At 40.8% G+C, this 17,896-nt stretch overlaps 2 protein-coding genes across 2 annotated transcripts in view; both read right to left on the reverse strand.

The window, feature by feature from the left end:
- Positions 1-600: 600 nt before the first annotated feature.
- On the reverse strand, positions 601-4,803 carry alx1 (ALX homeobox 1). Its single transcript, XM_053427818.1, has 4 exons — positions 4,614-4,803; positions 3,819-4,123; positions 3,304-3,432; positions 601-942 (listed from the first exon to the last, which is right to left on the reverse strand). The coding sequence occupies exons 1-4, from the start codon at positions 4,801-4,803 to the stop codon at positions 601-603; spliced, it is 966 nt and encodes a 321-aa protein (XP_053283793.1).
- A 5,780-nt stretch (positions 4,804-10,583) lies between these two features.
- The window catches only part of lrriq1 (leucine-rich repeats and IQ motif containing 1), a 36,106-nt gene continuing 28,793 nt past the window's right edge, over positions 10,584-17,896 (reverse strand). The window contains exons 23-26 of the mRNA XM_053427461.1: positions 16,005-16,107; positions 14,483-14,543; positions 13,749-13,869; positions 10,584-10,790 (exon numbers count right to left, since the gene is read on the reverse strand). Of these exons, the coding sequence (XP_053283436.1) occupies positions 10,657-10,790; positions 13,749-13,869; positions 14,483-14,543; positions 16,005-16,107 (419 nt within the window). The 3' untranslated portion in view covers positions 10,584-10,656. The remainder of the gene's footprint in view (positions 10,791-13,748; positions 13,870-14,482; positions 14,544-16,004; positions 16,108-17,896) is intronic.

Raw genomic sequence — 17,896 nt, forward strand, 5'->3', positions numbered from 1 at the left:
TTTTCTTCACAGCTCTCACCTCCTCACATCACCATGGTTCATCGGCCGTCTGGTCTGACCAGAGAGTACAACAGTTTTTTCACAGGGTTGTAAAAGACTGAAAAAGCATCACCCTGAATGTCTGAAGGATATGGATGCCTTGCTAGAGTTAAGCTACATGAAGGTCTAGACTGGAAACTTGATTTGGTATTTTAAGGATAATACCATTGGGTCGCACTGCAGATCTGCATCACACCAGAAACGCAGCTGATTATCTGTCATATAACATTATGGCTGCATAGTTTCCGATTTTGAGATTATTACCTGCAGCTTTAAGAATATGCAGATAAAGCATTTTCTACTTAAGCTCTGGATCCAGGCCCTGTTTTGGGTCTATTTCTTGATTCAATGGATACATTTTGGTTATGCCTTATTTAAGATGCAGATCTAAATAGTAAGGCACGGTGGTTGTTCAATTGGCCATATCACTCGCAGGGACATCTAATCTTTAGATGACAAAGGATCGGTGAGTTGTGAGATTTGTGAGTCACTGAGCTTTTTATATGATTTCAGACTATTTAGAGCATTTTCAAAAAACTCTCCAGGTACAGAAACCCACAATCACATGGCCCAGGAGATGTTAGCCGTGTGCTCCTTGGCCTTCATGCGAAGCACAGCGATGCTGGACGAGCGCCTCTCGAACTCTGGCTTGGTCTCGAAGGTGTGGTGGCCGTTGGCCGACGGCGTGAGGAGAGAGTCTGCACTGAAGAAGTTGTTGAGGGATACGTGGCCGAACTGGTTCTGCTGATTGGGAAAACCCATGTAGCCGTGGTCGGCGGCGCCAGCGGCCGAGCGGGGGGAGTGTGAGTAGGAAGTGACGCAGGGCGGGGAGCCTCGGGGCAGCACGCAGGAGGAGACCACGGAGCCGCCGGAGGCCGGGTTCGGCCACAGGTTGTTGGAGATCTGTTGGGTAAAGAGGGTGTTAGATACGGAGCAAAATGAGTTTCATAGCATGGGGATCTAACTCACACTCCAACAATGGCTGCTGAAGATCATGAAATACAGTCAGAAGCTCTGGAAAAACCTGTAAACAGATGCTAGTCACACAATATAGATGTAGTTATAAGAACATTAAAGTTCTGCATAGTGTGCTGAAAATAAAAAAACTCAATAAATCTAAACGTATCTAATTATTCGTCTCTTTTGCAATGAATCACATTTTTAAGGGGCTACAAATGACACAAATGGAGTAAAATAATTAACATAGCATTTACATTATACTGCTCTGGTTTTCAATGTAGTTCCAGCATACGTCTGTTAAAATACAGGAATATTTTGTAAAATGCTTAATTAACAGAAAAAAATGGAAATGTAAATAGATTGTTCCACCCCAAAAATATTTTCCAAACTCTAGTGGTGTCTGTGTGAGCTTTCACTAAGTTTTGGTTTTATTTGCCCAGGTTTGGAGATATGAGTCGTTCCATAAACAGTGTCCGGTTCCACAAGAACTGGTCCCAATGAAATCTTCTGACAAATATGTGGAATATCTCGTCAAACAGTGACACTTCTTACGAAAAATAAATGTTGCCGTCAAATTATTTTTAATGTTATATGTTTTTAATGCTGCGAGGGCCTGATGAAGGCCGACACCTTAGAGACTAAGGAAAGCACAACTGTATTTATGAGTTTACTAATATAGAGGTCAGGGAGGAAATATGTTTTGTTTTGTTTTGTTAATTGTTTATATCTTTACATGCACAAAGGAATGTCATTCATGTCTCATATTCCTCATTGGAGGCTCATGCAGAGAGCAAACAGGACAGTGAGTACAGAGAGCAGATATAAACCCATCTGGTCAGCACACAGTAAACACCACATGGCAGGAGGGTCTCCACAGCATGTCGGTCTATAAGGTAAAATACACCGATGGCTCTGTCACATAATAAATGACCTAATTTCCTAAAATGCCAAGATTCCAATCAAACTGAGAAGACAAGCCCATGTAAGTACAGTAAGTAGCATGTTATAAGCATGGAAATTAATCTGTTCTTTAACTGCATTTAACTGCATTTGGTTAAACCTCTGAGTCCAGCAGCTAAAGATTTCTTTATTATAATGACTAAGTCAAAACCTGCAGCATGTTCAGAGAATACAGAAAATGCAAAGACATATAGACTGAACCAACCGGCTATTGTGCAACATAGGACAACACCTTAGTTTACAGAAAAGACCACAAGCCAATTGTGGTTGGATGAAGCGTTCTCTTTTGACAGTGAGATAAACTGACTCCAGCTCAGAAATGTGACTGTAGCATGAGAAGCAGCTTGGGCCGGTGGAACGTTTCCTAACTGTGTGCCTTCCTGACAACATGTGCCATTGATCAACTCCAATCTCTACCCAGAGCAACAACAATGGCCAAAACCCTTATAGTAAACAAAAGAAAACACAAACTCTTTCAAACTCACAAGAAAGCGATCCATGCCTGCTGAGTTAGGGGACACACAAAAACACCCAGTCCCCCACTCAGTTACTCTTAGGGTGCATTCAGTGACAGTAATCTGGATCGGCTGCAGGACAGGGCACGGCTGGTATCCAGGGCCATCTATCAGAAACATGTGTGAGGACAATGAGACAGTCCAGCAGATTCTTTGACCTGCTCTTGGACAAGGCCGTAGCACAGACTCCAACATCCTGTGCATTTCAATTTATGATTGTACTTTTTTTTCCTTCTTCTAAATCAACTTACAAACTGTTTTCTTTAAGCTTGAAATATGAACACACACTACTGTGAGAAGAGGCCGTCTGCATATTTCCATCCGTGAAAAAAAAAGAAATCAGCACGGGCCTTGACAACACAACAGATGCCTAATCTCGGTTTGTGATAGAGCCAGAGGACGAACTGACACTCTGCGTCTCCTCTCACCTCATCTTGTACATGACCTTTGTCCAAAGTGCAAGATAAATGTTCAGCCAACATGAAATGTGATATTAGGCCATTCATTCCGCCATGACACCTCGCAGCCTCTCTAATCAGCGTCCCGGGTCTTTTCTGAAGATACGTTTCATAATAGGTGATTAATTGCGCGCCAGTGACAGTTTGGCTGCTTTGTACAATTTGTTGTGACTCGCACAGGGGGGGGATGGCTTAGAGGGGAAAGATCAATGCAGGCCGCTGTGAGCATTACGCACCACCGGCGTCCCGTCGGATCCATGCGCACTGTATGCTTTTGATGAATGGCTTTAAACGCCATCAGATGTAGATTTTTTTTTTTTCCACAGCCTGTAAAAAGTTGAAATCCTGCAGAAACGTTGGGTCAAACTCGCCTGTGTGTAGCTGTCGGTCCTCGGTAAAACGGATAAGTCGTAGGTGGCCGCGAAGTGCGTCTTGGCCTGTTGGATCTGCCCGTAGCGCTCCCTCTTCCTCCACTTTGCTCTTCTGTTCTGAAACCACACCTGGTAGGAGAGAGGAAGGAGAAATGGAAAATAAAATAAAACAAATCATTTTAAATAATGTGACTTTTCTCCATAAAATACATGGTATATTTTTCGAAAACATGTTAAATAATGTGTTGAAAAATAAGCGCCGTGTCAATTATTGGAAAATAAATATTTCTGTAATGATGCAAATAAAAATCAAGTGGGTGTTAAATCTACAAATGTATTTTATCTGATCAAATATGATGAGGTGTATTCATATCAGCTACACTGGGGGATTTATATTTTTACGCACTGCTCCTCATTCCTGTTTTATCTTCTAAACCTTCTTTTTCTTATCTCACGCTTTGTCGTGTCCAGCAGTGAGACTGAAAGAAAACACTGAGCCCGCTGATGGATTGTACCTGCACTCTGGCCTCCGTTAACTCCGTCCTCATGGCCAGCTGTTCCCTCACGTACACGTCTGGATAGTGCGTTTTCTGGAACACCTTCTCCAGCTCCTCCAGCTGCGCGCTGGTGAACGTGGTCCGGTGTCTCCTCTTCTTGCTGCTGGACACGTTACTGTCGCACTTGTCCGCCATGTCCTCCAGGTCCGTCCTTTCCTGCCCGCTGGTCACCGGGGACGCGCGCAGGTTGCAACAACTGTCCATGGACCTGCCGAGGTCCGATTGCAAATTGTCCTCGTCTGTTTTTGGTACACCGTAACTGGCTGGAGAGAACAGGTGACTAATAAGTGAGAAATATTCCTTATATTTTTTCAACACATGTTGATTGCAGTTTAGAGCAAAACAATGATTCAAGTAGCAGAGTAAATAAAGTGTGGACTGCACGAATTAGTTTCTACCCCTCCCAAATAAACGTTAAGTCTTTTTTCATTATTTTTAAATGTATTTCCTTTATAATCATGTCATTAAAATGTCAGAATTTTAAAATAAATAAATTTTGATTTTTTAAAATGACAAAAACATAAAATAATTTCAAGAATAATGACATCTAATGAGTTTATCTGAATTTGAATTATGCATCTGAAAACTTCTGGACAAACAATATGGAAAGACAAAAAAGCGATAATATCACTGCATGATAAATGTCTTCAATTGAGACTTCTATTTTGTTAGCTCTGGTACGGATGCAGATCCCATAAAAGCACAGGGATGATAAATAGAAAGTCAGTCACACAACACAAAGTGGTTACGCACCGTTTTGGTCTCCGCAGGGCGAGGAGCGGTGTTCGACGCTCTGGAGCCCAAAGGCCTGCGCGCACTTCGCGGAGGACTTGGTGAAGTACTGCGCGCTGTCCAGGCTCTCCATGACTTGGTCCATGTAGTAATCGCTGGCCTTCATCGCTTGGCTTTTCAAGGTAAATTTATCCTCCATGTACTCCATCATCTCAACCGGGATCCACTCTGCTTGAATCTGATGTCACCATTGAAAAATACGCTCTAAACGCGCGACGATTAGCGGAGCGGTGTTTTGTGATGCAACAATTTGCCAATGGAGTTGATTAGCTGTGTGTTGAAGGCAGAACGTTTTTATAGCCCTGAAGAGAATGAGAGTCTTAAAGGAGAACCCTGTCCTCCTCCTCTTCCTCCTCCTCCTCCTCCGTGGATGTGAACCAGCAGCCAACTCCTCCCACGACCCCAATCCAAACCAGATACAAGTTTGAAGTGAATCTAGACCCACAACGACTCTGAGGGGAAACAATCACAAGTGACTGTAATGTACAGCATGTTTACACATCCAAAATGAGCCCATCATTTATCTACAGGTTCGACCTGGGTCTGAGAAAACCTGCCCACTTCATCCTTGTGTCTGAAGTAAAGGTCGCTGCTCTCTCCACACACACACGTCAATTAAAGACTATTTAACCTGGGTGCTTTCAAATGAGTGAACAGCAATATGTTCTAAAATTCACGTAAAGTTAGGCGCAAAATCGCATTTTATTTATGTTATGACTCTTTTCTGACTTAGTGACTTGCTCAATTTTGTACTTCGAACGCCCAAAGGCGTCATGTTACTATTTTACCATTTATATTTCTTCTAGAAAATAAAATATATTCGAACTTTTAATATAAAAAAGGATGGAAAATTATGAAAATGGTTTTTTTATTAATTAAAAACATAAGTTTGTCAAAACGAATCCGTTCACAGTAGCTACATAAAAGCCTAAATAAAATATATGGCTGCACGACTTTATTTTAAAGAAATTGTAGAAATGACACCAAATCTAACTTACTCCCTAAATGTACAATTCTAAAGATATTAACGGTTCCACGCTTGCTTCATTCCGAGTTAAATAACGGTATTATTAATTCCTTACTATATTAGAAAGAAAAATAAATATTCTAAATACAGCTTTAGACGTTATTTTCGCTGTAACGTTCAGTGTGTCGCTAACTATTTATTACTTACTTCTGGGTTGAGTTGCGCCAGATTAATGAAGTGAATGATTGAATGTAAATCTAATGTCGGCGCAGTTCGATACTTGCTCTCATCATGTCAGCCACCATCTGCAGATTAGTATGCTTTATATGAAATTTACGTTTTGTGTCAAATGTTTGCAAAATCCTCGATGTGTTTTTTAAAAGAGAACCAGCCATGATTGTAAATTGATTGTCTTTTTAAACGAGGACAAACTTAAACATAAAGTAAAAACCACGCTCTGCCTGTTGGTCAATAAAAACCTCGGTGCATCTTCCTGAATCTGTCGCTTTATTCTTTAAAATGTGCAATACATGAAATCAAATGAGGATTTCATATTTGAGATTCATGGATCCTGTAGAAGACGTGTTGACCTTTTCTTTCTTTTCAATTAAAGAGCTAACATTCCTCTGGTGCAGGGAAGTTGAGTTTCATTGAACCCATGCAGACTCCCCGGAGCAGCCCGGACTCAACAGGGAGGTTTTTCTTCTAAAAAGGACAGGAAGTGGGCTTCTTCTATTTCTTCTTATTGGTGGAATTATGTTACCACTAACCAAAGCCCATCTCCCACCTCCACATCTCCACCCTGGGCCACACCACCTGCCATGCACACCATGCGTTGCTTTGGTTCGCTCTGGGGTCAGTGGCAGTTACCTGGGGCTGCACAGTGCCACGGGAGAAAATATAAAAATAAATAGAGGTGCTCTTAAGTAGCAGGGGGGAGGGTGTCCTATTGGGCTTCTAAGATGACCTCGCGCACCGGCTCACGCTGAGGAGAAAATGTGAAAAGTTCACTGTGGTCTTCCGGAAGTTTGGCTAAAGACTCCCGCCACAGTAGATGCTGGGACCGGTTTGTAGAGTTGGAGGGATCGGTCACCTCCAGGCCCTGAAGTCTCTCAGTGCTGCAGCCAAAATGTCATGTGAGCCACCTGGAAAGACCTACAGATTCATTTCTAATGAAAAAACATCCACTGCCAGTTTGTTATTACATTGTGTATATAGCACTCATCGTGGTCAAAATAAATATGATTGAACTGAACTAATTATCATTCATTTCAGTCTTGATGTGACTGAACAGAGTCCAACGCGACCAAACCAGGGCCGAGAGGCCAAAATGTGCCACTTCAGAAGGCAAGAGCATGACATCATGATGCCTGAAGCTCTCCAGGGTCTAATTTAATCCGTCAAAATGTCTTCAAAGTTGGGCCAGCTATGAAACACAAAATCGAAGCGAGTTTATATTCCCCCAAAGCACAACATTTTGAGGAGGTTGTGAATGTCATCGGAATCTGCAGAACATTAGGCTCAGGAAGCTGAACATCAAAATATCCAAAAAAAGTTAAAGCTTCAGTTTTGGCTTTCCGAGATTGTTTGTTTGTCCTTTTGTTATTTTTCAATGGAGTTGGACATTCCTGAGTTGCACTTTACTGATCATCGGGATTATGAAACCAGTTAAATTAATCCAGACTACAGACTAAAGCAACATTATGATTAAAATACAATGAGGTTGAAGATTTTTGTCATATAACCACTTCAAGAGTTTAAAAAGGTTTTACAGGAACAACATCAACAGAGCACCTAGCAACAATCAAGACAGGCACACATGATCTATTTGAATATTTAAGCAATTTCAAATACAATAACATCATCGCCACTAAAAACATCTAAAAGCTTCTTTAAGTGGATTTTTAATAATTATTCAATCTAAAGGTGAAAATGAGTCTAGATAACATTCATCAAAAGAAGCATGTATACACAAAGAAGAACAGCGAACAACTGTCACAAGCGGCTCAAGCACAAACAATCTATTATATCATGTTTATTGAGTCCAGTAACAAAAAGAAAATGATTAGAATTTAAAAAAAGAAAATTAGACAAACCTGGAGATATTTTTGCTCCTAGAAGCTAAAATAAATCATGCCACTGAAAAATTATTTTGAATGAATAAAGATATATGACTTTATTATGAAAAAGTAAGAGATCAATAAGGTGTGTGTTTAGATTTTCATTGATAATGTACATTTTAGATGATTCTATTAGATATGTATAATATATTAAATATTTGTGTACATAAATATCCTCTGTATATTGTCTTTCTAGTGATTTTGCTCTACCTTAACCTCTGTCAAATATAATAAAAATCTGATCCAGCAGTTTTCATTCAGGGAGGCTTCAACTTTTACCAGAATCCTGTGAAAAACTGTTTCTGCTTGTTTGAGTTTATTTCAAATGTGTTTATTAATGGTTCAACATTTTTCAGGGTAACTTCAGACATTCCTGAGTTGGTATTGCTTTCCCTTTTCTTTACTTTGGATAAAAGTGCTGGTTAACTGTGTCACAAGGCAGAAATAACAGTTAACAGCACCTCTTCAGTCATTTGTCTATTAGTTAGGTTAATTTGACATCCTGGGATATTTACAGTGCTGAAACTAAGGAAAGCTTTACACAATACTTCCAAAATCCAAACCTAATAACTGTGTAACTCTTTGTATGATTTACTCTTCACTTGAATTATAAATACATCAGCACTAGACCTTCAAGCCATCTTCACTACCACATTTCCTTCAATTTGTCAGGCTGCCTGCACACACGCTCTGTAGTTTGTTTATTATATATATATATTACTATATGTGTTTTTTGCACATAAGTGTGAACGAGAGGAAATCCTACAAAATTAAATATATTTGTCCCATTTTTAGTCCATTTAAGGCCATTTTTTTTAAACATATTATTAATAAAATATATATTTCATGCGAGACATGTTGATTTGTGTTTTGGGAATGTTGTTTTTCCCCCCAGGTAGCTCACAGTTTCCATTAATTTACACAGGATATAAAAAATAATTATCACATCATTGAAACATGCCTGTGTTCATTTTTCCATAGCTACATTATTGTTGTAATGTAATGTTAATATAACATTGACAAACATTAACGCCACATTCACTGTGATTTATTACACAACTCAAGCAAGTCTCATGAGGCTGCTGATTCATTTTCAAACACATTGAACTGAATTGAAACTCATACTTGTCTACTAAAACCGTAGATTATCCACTCCAAACTGTTCAAGTGAAGTATACAGAAGTCTAGAGAAAACATGAAGCTGAAACTTGCAAAGACACTGTTAAAGTCCTTTAATGCATTTGAAGACATCACTTGGAGCAATGTGGATACAAAACCTCTCTCTGCCAGCCTCCATTTGACAACGTTAGCTGACTTGAGGTCAGGCTGGCAGCGCAGTCTGAGCTGAGAGGGACATTCTTCATCTTATCTAAATGTGTGGTGCAGAACTCATTTCAACAGGCAACGCATTTTGGAATATCTTAGGTTACATATAATTTACCCATAATCCAAAAGTAAACAACTTTAATGATGGCTGGTGGATGACGTTGATGTTTAACAATATCATTTCAGAAGCAATAGTCGTAGAAGAGGAGTCGGAGTCTGGTAGATCTGAAACTTGTGACACGATGTGTTTTAATGTCACCTGTCTGATCATGTTTTATATGCAACAACAATCTGGATTTTCCAGTTGTACGTTGTACAGCTGTATAATGACAGTCTGATAACAGACACCCCCACTCACTCGATGTCCCCCGCGGGGCTTGACGAATCAGTCTCCGCCTGAGGGAGGACCGTCCTCTTGGGTTTCACAACAGCCTCCAAGTGGGAAAGACCACCAAATCTCTGGCATACGCCACTCACCGAGACACAAATCCCCATCAGCTCGAGTACAGTCATAACACACCCTCCAGACATGTGTAAGTGAAAGATAGAAGAAAAATAAATACAGAGACATACTGGAGAGATATGCATTTCCTGCCAGGGAGCCACTCCGCAGCTCAGACTATTTGTTTTGACATTAATTAAGTTATCATTTCTAGGCAGCCGACCAGCGAGGAACCTCTGAGCCTGAGGTTCACCACCTCCGGAGGGGCAGTGTTTGTGAACGGACGCCTTAATTCAAATACACAGAAAAGGTCGTTATAATCAACGGTCGAAAATAAAGAAAACAGTCTTCTAATTCCAACACCAATGTTTGTGTTTGGCTCATAAAAGCAGTAATTTCATGTTCGCTGTTGGTAAGCAGCAGCTAAACATATCCACAGAATGGAGAAATTGCACAGATTTCTGGCCTTTATCAAAGTTTGCTCTTAAGGGGGAGGAGAAGGAGAAAAGGCACATCTCTTCCCATGGTTTCAAACTATATTTACCGTCGAGAGCGAATATCAGTGCAGAGACAACAGTTCAGCATGTTCAGAAACAGGAATCCACAGGTACTTCACGTCCTGGTTTTTATTTCCTGCCATCATTTGCATATGGAGCGTGTCATTCGTTGAAGGTTTGTGACTTTGCTCCATTCAGGTCCTGATACTTGAGCAGAATCACCGTAAGAAAAGGGCCTGAGGATATTTGGGCTGTTCTGGCTCCTATTGGTCTTAATTAATTTCCAGGAGAGGGAGCCCATGTTTTCAGCTGAGTTTAAAAGGAACAGCTGCAGAGGGGATTCAGCACAGGTGATAAAATAACATTATACATCAAACTAAGGAAATTTGTCTTCATGGAAGAAAGATATAACCATTTAACGCTCCTAATAAAGTCCTAACAAAGATTTATTTAATAACTTAAGACATCAAATTTGTATCAAAGGCAGCACGGCCCTGAGCAATTCTGATACACACAAATTTTGCTTTTGAAAATAATGCAATCTACATATATGCACATCGTTGCTGTATGGGAGTTATAGTTGTATCTACTTTAAATGGTGCTGTGTCAGGGCAGGAACAAAAAGAGATGTCATCGTCGTGGAGTTGGTGTTCTACTTGTACACTCTGTCCCTTTTCTTCCCTCCTCCCCAGCCGCCGCTCAGCTGCACCGGATTGTCTCGGAAGGAGATGCGTTCCTTTCTTGATGGAGCAGACTGGACGCGCTGTGGAGATGGAACCTCTTTTCCTATAGACACAAATATCGAAGTGGGACACATCAATATTTCACATGTACAATGAGCAGTGTGAAATCAATCCATCAGACTTCAAATAGAAATCCAGGATATTCTTTAGTTGAACGCACTGCTTTAGTCTCCTAGCACTGCACTTTAAATATTTAATAATGGTCGAATAAAATAAAATAGGTTTCTATGGTAACTTCTGTTTGTCAGAATGGTAGTGTAAAATGTTTGTACTGTACACCTGAGGATTTCTGGCTAGAACCAACTCAGAAGGAGGAGGGAATAGAATTCAAGAAATGCTTACTTCCTAATGGGAAACTACGAGTCCGCTTCAAGTCTAAAATTCCAAGAACAGAATGATAAAAGGCGCTGTCGATACTACACACATACAAAGAAGTTTGGTTAGTCAAATCTAAAATTTAAAAACAAACAGCCGGAATGAAATTTCTATGAAATGACTTTTCATTCCGTCATATGATTACTATAATACAGAAATGTCTTCCTTCAGGACACAATTGTAGCTTTAGTTAGTAGATAAAGTGTGTGCCTGTGGTCTCTGGCTCAGCGGACAGTAAAGACTTAAGCGAGAGCAGATAGGTTTTGTGTTTGTGTGCGCCGGCTCCCCGGGGCACTGGTGCGATGTATCACAGCCCCTTCCATTTCACCTGGGGATCAGTACAAAGCTTTTCAAACACACAGAACAAAGGCGGTGCTTCTACCGGGCATGATGCATTCCACGTGTAGAGCCCAGGCCCGCAGTCTCCACGACCAAACCACACAGGGAGCCAAACAGTGGGGAGGGCTCTGGGGGCGGCGGGGGGCCCGGGACGCTTCGCAGGTACTGACCCAGCTCTAAATATCTGCACAGCTGGCACACTGTATAGAATATCCCTCCACTCATGAGTCAGACCTAATCGCTGCTCTCTCGTTTTTGATTTTACTCACGTTCCATGGTGTGACGCTGTGCTTTTCCTCTCTCGTAGTTTGCGTAATATACTTCCAAGATAGCCCACCACAGTCCTCCGTGTTTATTTTCAGAAATTTCACTCCAGCTGTGGAGGCTGAATTTAGTTTATTAAAGACTTTTGTCCAATTATCTGTTCTAAATCAGAAACAGAACCCCAAACCCCCGATGCATGTGTTGCTAATTTTACTGCGAGCTCTGCAGCCCTGTTATTAAACGTACAGAGATAAAGAAATGGCCACACGTTTTTATCAACCGCTGTGACCAAACAAATTGTTTTTCGATAATTTTTCTCCTATTATCATTGAGCGTTGCACACAATCGAAGGAGCAGATATGCAGCTTAAGTGGTTTCCTCTGCACACATAATGAAAATATTTTGTGAGCCTGGAAACGCATTTTATGGCACCGCCTCAGCAAGTGGTGAGTATCGCATTGCAACCGGTTATAGAGTATTTATGAAGTCTTTACTGCAATGGCAAATTAAGTGAACCCTCCAACTTTAAACCTGCACTTTGATGTGCGCGTCCCTTCCCAGGCAAAGAATAGACAACTTTATGATAAACACTCTTTCACTGTCTCATCCAGGCTGAGTATAAAGATTCCACACTCCTGTTTTCCTGATTTAATTCAATTTAATTAAATTAGGTTCTGGTAGTTAAACTGGAGCACTAGATAGACCATTAGATGTCTTTTCCATGTTTATGAAATATCTAATTGGCTTTTTGAAAAATGCTCTGGCCTTACACATACATTCATATTTCAATTTGCCCTATGCAATTGGTGTTTTTATGGGTGCAGACAAAGCGGCTTTCTCTCTCCAGCGCTGAGCTCCTGAGGAGAACAACAGTCTGTCTGCGTAGCACGCCGACGTTCGCTCAAGCTTCCACCTCGTGGATATCATTTTGGAAATTATCATCGGAATCCAATTTAGCTTCGTTAACGGGGACAGGGCTCCCCCTTCACTCGGATTCCTGGGCTTGTTTAATGTGATCATCTGCTGTCAGCCCGTCAGTAGCATCTTTGTCACTCAAACTCCTGAGCACTGCTTCTCCTGACAGAAGGGCCAGTCATTCTTCACTGAAAGGACATTTTTTTTTTTCTTCCTGCTCGTTTCCTGTCAGAAGAGAAATTCACGGCCCTCTGTCCCCGGCCCGACCTTGTTGCACCCCACGCCCTCCTCCCTCCCGTTCCACAGCAGCCGACCAGTGGACTCAGTCTAGGCTGAATAAGCAGCCGTCTTTATCCCTGGCTATGAGCACTCAGGTCTGTGTGACCTGAGACCTGCCTGTGCGATGGAGCAAACACTGAAACATCTGTACACGTGTACTAAATGTAAATGTTCTGCATACGCACATGTATGCTTCTCCTATGTTGTTGAAGTTTGAGCAAGAAAATGCTCAGAAAGTGTGACTTTGGTGCATCTACACCTCTTTATGTAGCAGAAATTGTGCATTTGCTTTACCAACAACTGACTGAGGACATATAGACAAATATTATATACACACAGTATAATATATACTGATACATTTATAAATGTAGGTAGAGTTGTTTTCCTTAGAGTTGGCTTAGAAAGAAATCATCTTTTATGTTACTCTTTGTAGTACAAAAGAGTTCCACATTTGTATTTGTCAATACACAGTATGCACTTGATACTATATATATATATATGTTATATTTATGTTATTTAAAGGGCATCAGGTCAGGCTTTATAGATTTTGCTCAAGAAATTAGGATTTTTTACAATATATACGATATATGATATATACATATAAAACCTGACCTGAAGCCCTTTAAATAAAATAAAATGTCTCTATTATCTTTTCTATTTGTACAATAAGTGACAGACGTGATTGACTATGAAGGCATGATTGTCCTGACTTTCAGAACATTCTAGGAAAATACATGTGTTCTTTGGATTCTGTTCAATGTTTGGTGTAAAATTGCCAGTAACACATTGATCTCTGGTAGAAAATGGCTGTGAAATTTACAAGACTTACTTGCATGACCCAAAGAGTTGCTGCAATGATTATTTCTCTCTTTGCAGGGCTGGGCAAGTAAACTGCTGCTGGCCCACAATCCACTGGCGTGATGTAGACGTTCAGTGCGTGCTGGGTCAGCCTGCACACACAACACGCAGAGAGACAGAAACACACACACACACACACACATTAAAGAGGCCCAAAATGACACGTCTCACGCAAGCAGTCCAGTATTTTAAAAAACATTCAACAGGCAGCGGCAGTTTGAACATATCTAAGAAACAGGAGGAAGGGGGCGGCTCCTCGAGCCAGTGATCATAACTCAAAGTGCTGTATAACGGCACAGGGAGACCTGCGGTTTCTGACTTCAAAGGCCTCACGAGAATCAGTATCGTTCTCTGGTTCAGACAAACTGCTCCACAGTGACACTAGGATTTCTGCGAGTGAAATAAAGAAATTGCAGCCAGTTGATCCAATTGAAAGTGTCACTGTGGAGCTAAACCTCCGACTCACTCACTCCCCCCCCCCCCCCCCCCCCCCCCCCCCCCCCCACACACACACACCATTTCCTCCTTTAAATCGAAGCTGATGAGACAGGCTTCAGGGGAGGGAACCTACAATGCGTGTGATGACTGTGACTGGCAAAAGTAAATACTGCATACCTTCACATGCATTGCCCCCCCCACACAGAAATTATTCAAATAAAGATTCAAAGCACAGAGTTAAAGGGGGGGGGGGGGATCTGTACTCACCACCAGCTGCACTCTCCCTCCACTCAGAACGACTGAGCTGATCTCTGGTAGGAAATGTTCACTGAGAATAAGGCACAAAATGTGTTCAGGGCTATTAGTCCTCGGTGAATTTAGAAATAAGTTCCCCCCTCTTAAAGTCTAAGCATCAAAATATCATACAGCTAGAGTGAAACTCAGTAAACTCTTCCAAGGCCCGCAAATGAAGAAACATTTTAATTCACTAGATCCAGATTTTAATTTGGATCTGCACCAAATTACACTCACTCATGAATATCCCTAAACTATGCCAGATTTTTTCATCAAGATGAAATCATAATGTTGGGAGAAAAAAAAGAAAATTGTAACATCCTTGGCAGAAGTTAAGAAACAGTGAATTCATGAATGATAATGTTAATATTTAGTATTTTAGGGCAGTGGGCAGCACATGCCTCAATGCTCAGTGCCTCACAGACAGAAAGTTAGTAAGATTCAATACACAGTGATTATACTTAAGTGTCATTATCTATTTTAATATTTCAGTAATTTGCCCCTGGACATTTAAAGAAAAAAAAAACCTGTACAACACAGGTAATGTGATTTTACTAAAAGGCAATTTATTGCTTAATGAATTGAGATAAATTAGATAACTCTTATTATTTGATGGGGAAAAAAAGCTAAATGAAACCCACCCAGCTCTTAAAAAAGACCGCACTAGGATGTTATACCTTCACTGTGAAGACTCATGTAAGTTTAATACTTCAATGTTTTGCATGTTTAACTTTGTTTCGTTTTGACACAATTGTCTGGTAGCCAATCACAGCCCAATATTAAACATATGTGAATGTGTGTCAAGATCTGCACTTTGAATTAAGTAGGAAGTATCTTGTGTTTAGTAGTGATACTGAAAAATGAACACTATGCATTGTCATGACTTCTGGATTATTAAGTGAGGGAGATGGTTTTTTTTTGTTTTTAAAAAGGTATCTGAACTTTATTGTGGAGAAATCATCTTTGTAGTTTAACAGTGATGGAAGCTCATAAAAAGATTAAAAGATTACAGAAATAAAAAGCTAACTACCCCCACTGGTATCAAGCCATGGAAATGTATTGGGTTTCTGAGATCAATCAATCAATCAAATTTTATTTGTATAGCCCATATTCACAAATTACAATTCATCTCATAGGGCTTTAACAGGGTGTGACATCCTCTGTCCTTAACCCTCAGCAAGAGTAAGGAAAAACTACTAAAAACCCTTTTAACAGGGTAAAAATATGTAGAAACCTCAGAGAGAGCCACATGTGAGGGATCCCTCTCCCAGGACGGACAGAAGTGCAATAGATGCCATATCTCACATCTTTGAGATTTCTTGTTGGATTATACTGGATAATCCACTGACCTTGCTCAAAATTACAGACATATCAGAACTTGGTCAGATTTGGCTCGATCCAAAAGAAGAAAACGAAATTTGGTCAAGTTACCTTTGAAAGAAATGTATGTAGTTCACATGCCCCCTCACTGTATGACAGACATTGAGCAGCTCACCTCTCTGAGTCCCTGTCCGACTGGGTGTGCAGCCACTGCTGAGCTCGTTCCTGCTTCACGCTCGTCTCCTCCGCCTGCTGAAGCTCCAGCTTTGCTCTGCACTCTGCACTCGACAGAAAACATCAAATAAATTTCACAGGCAATTTTCTTCCCCCTCCAAAGTTTTTTGTGTCAGTTAAGTAACATTCTTGTTGACAATTGGGGCAAAGAATGAACATGTTGCTTAATCTGTAAAAACTGGGGTGAAGGTGGCACCTTTCTAAATGACAGGAAGCGTAATCAATACCGCAGTCCGCAGTGAAGGACTTGTGCTAACAGATGTTCACCGAAGTACGAGCTCAGCAAATAAACAGCTTGTGGGCCTGATCAACACTTGACATGTTTCACTGTAATGACAGCCGGTCAGAGCTCCCAGTCCTGGCAGACAACAGTGGTCAAATCTCCCAGTATGTTTTGGGGTAATGTGGTGTACTTGTTTGGAGGACTGTATAATACTGGATCATTTAAAGTTGCCGAGAGATGAAATGAGTTGTGTATCAATATTTGTTGGGTCTTGTGGTTCTGTGTAAAATTGGAGCCCAAGCAACAACCCAAAAGTTGGTTAAAGACAGAAATCAGACAGGCATCTAGCTGATTGACGAGTTGTGCCGGAATCCCATAATAAGGTCATATTTCAAAGTAAACATTTATGTTGCTGAGACAGTAATGCTGCTGTAGTTGGTGTACACTGATAATGACTTTTGACAGCCCAATGCTGGAACTAATGATGCATTTACTTAAGCCACTGACTTGCTTCTGCTGATCTGTAAAAAAGAAGGGGAAAGCTATACAGTTTTCATGGGTTAATTGAGAAGCGCCACTAAAAACGTCAAGTGATAGATGCGTCCCCCTCGGGGCAGCAAAGGCCAGGAAATGGCTACTTGCACTTCCCAAAGCTGATAATACACAGAGAGACAAGGGATAGATGATTCAGAAGAAAAAACACTAAACCAACCAACACTAAAGAAGAATTGTGTTTTTAAATTAAAACTTATGCTGTATATCTAAATTTGCTGTAATGGCTGACAGTAGTTTAAAATACCTGCATATATCACACAATTACACTGTGTATTTGTATTTAAGTTGCAATCCACTGGCATAGAGACTCTCTTCTTGTTTCCCCTCTGAACCCTCTAAGGAAAAAAACCTCCTGACCCCCTCCAACCTCCTGAATCCCCCTCTCGTTCTCCTCCAGGACATCAGAAGGGGGCCTGTAGGAGTCACGCCTGTTAAGAGGGGCTCTTAAGCACATTAAGCGATCTCATCTCCACTGAGGTGGGGAGAACTCTGACTTAATATCAGAGAGTTGGAGAGGAGGAGGGTGGAGGCTTTGGCCCACAGCAAACCAGAGGTGATACATAGAGCTGGGACTTTGGAGCCTTCTCCCCTCCAACGCCACTGCAGAAACAAACAACACAGAGTCGGACCAGTGATCTCTATTAAGAAATTAAATGGTGGCCTGAATGAGCTGATGACTTTGTGTTGTAAACAGCGAGCATCAAGAGAAGTTTGAATCCTCGGTTACAATTGCAGATCAATTAGTTAGATACATAAATCGAAAGCTGATGCATTTCGGTCAATGGGTTCCTTCTATTTTGCTCCTCACAGTCTGTTTAACTGCAGACAACCAAAGCCTGCTCTCTTGTGATTGGTTTAAGTAGAAACTTGTTTATAGAGACTATGGTAAAACAATAAGTTAATAGTCATTAGGTTGTAAAAAAGATTATCTAAACCACTTCATTTGTATGTGAATCGGAATAATAAAAAAAACACACAATTTAACACAACCACACATAATCTGTCTTCTCTAGAAAGCAGTCATAGTTGTGCAAACAAAAAGTGACTGATGTTGT

Source organism: Pleuronectes platessa, chromosome 7, assembly GCF_947347685.1.
Source record: "Pleuronectes platessa chromosome 7, fPlePla1.1, whole genome shotgun sequence".
Lineage (NCBI taxonomy): Eukaryota > Metazoa > Chordata > Actinopteri > Pleuronectiformes > Pleuronectidae > Pleuronectes > Pleuronectes platessa.

Excerpts from the sequence above, each read along its gene's own strand:
- alx1 (XM_053427818.1), bottom strand. The coding sequence starts at position 4,803 with ATGATGGAGTACATGGAGGATAAATTTACCTTGAAAAGCCAAGCGATG. Across the intron at positions 4,124-4,613 it reads GCCCTGCGGAGACCAAAACG|CCAGTTACGGTGTACCAAAA; the intron begins GTGCGTAACCAC and ends TGTTCTCTCCAG. Across the intron at positions 3,433-3,818 it reads TAACGGAGGCCAGAGTGCAG|GTGTGGTTTCAGAACAGAAG; the intron begins GTACAATCCATC and ends CTCTCCTACCAG.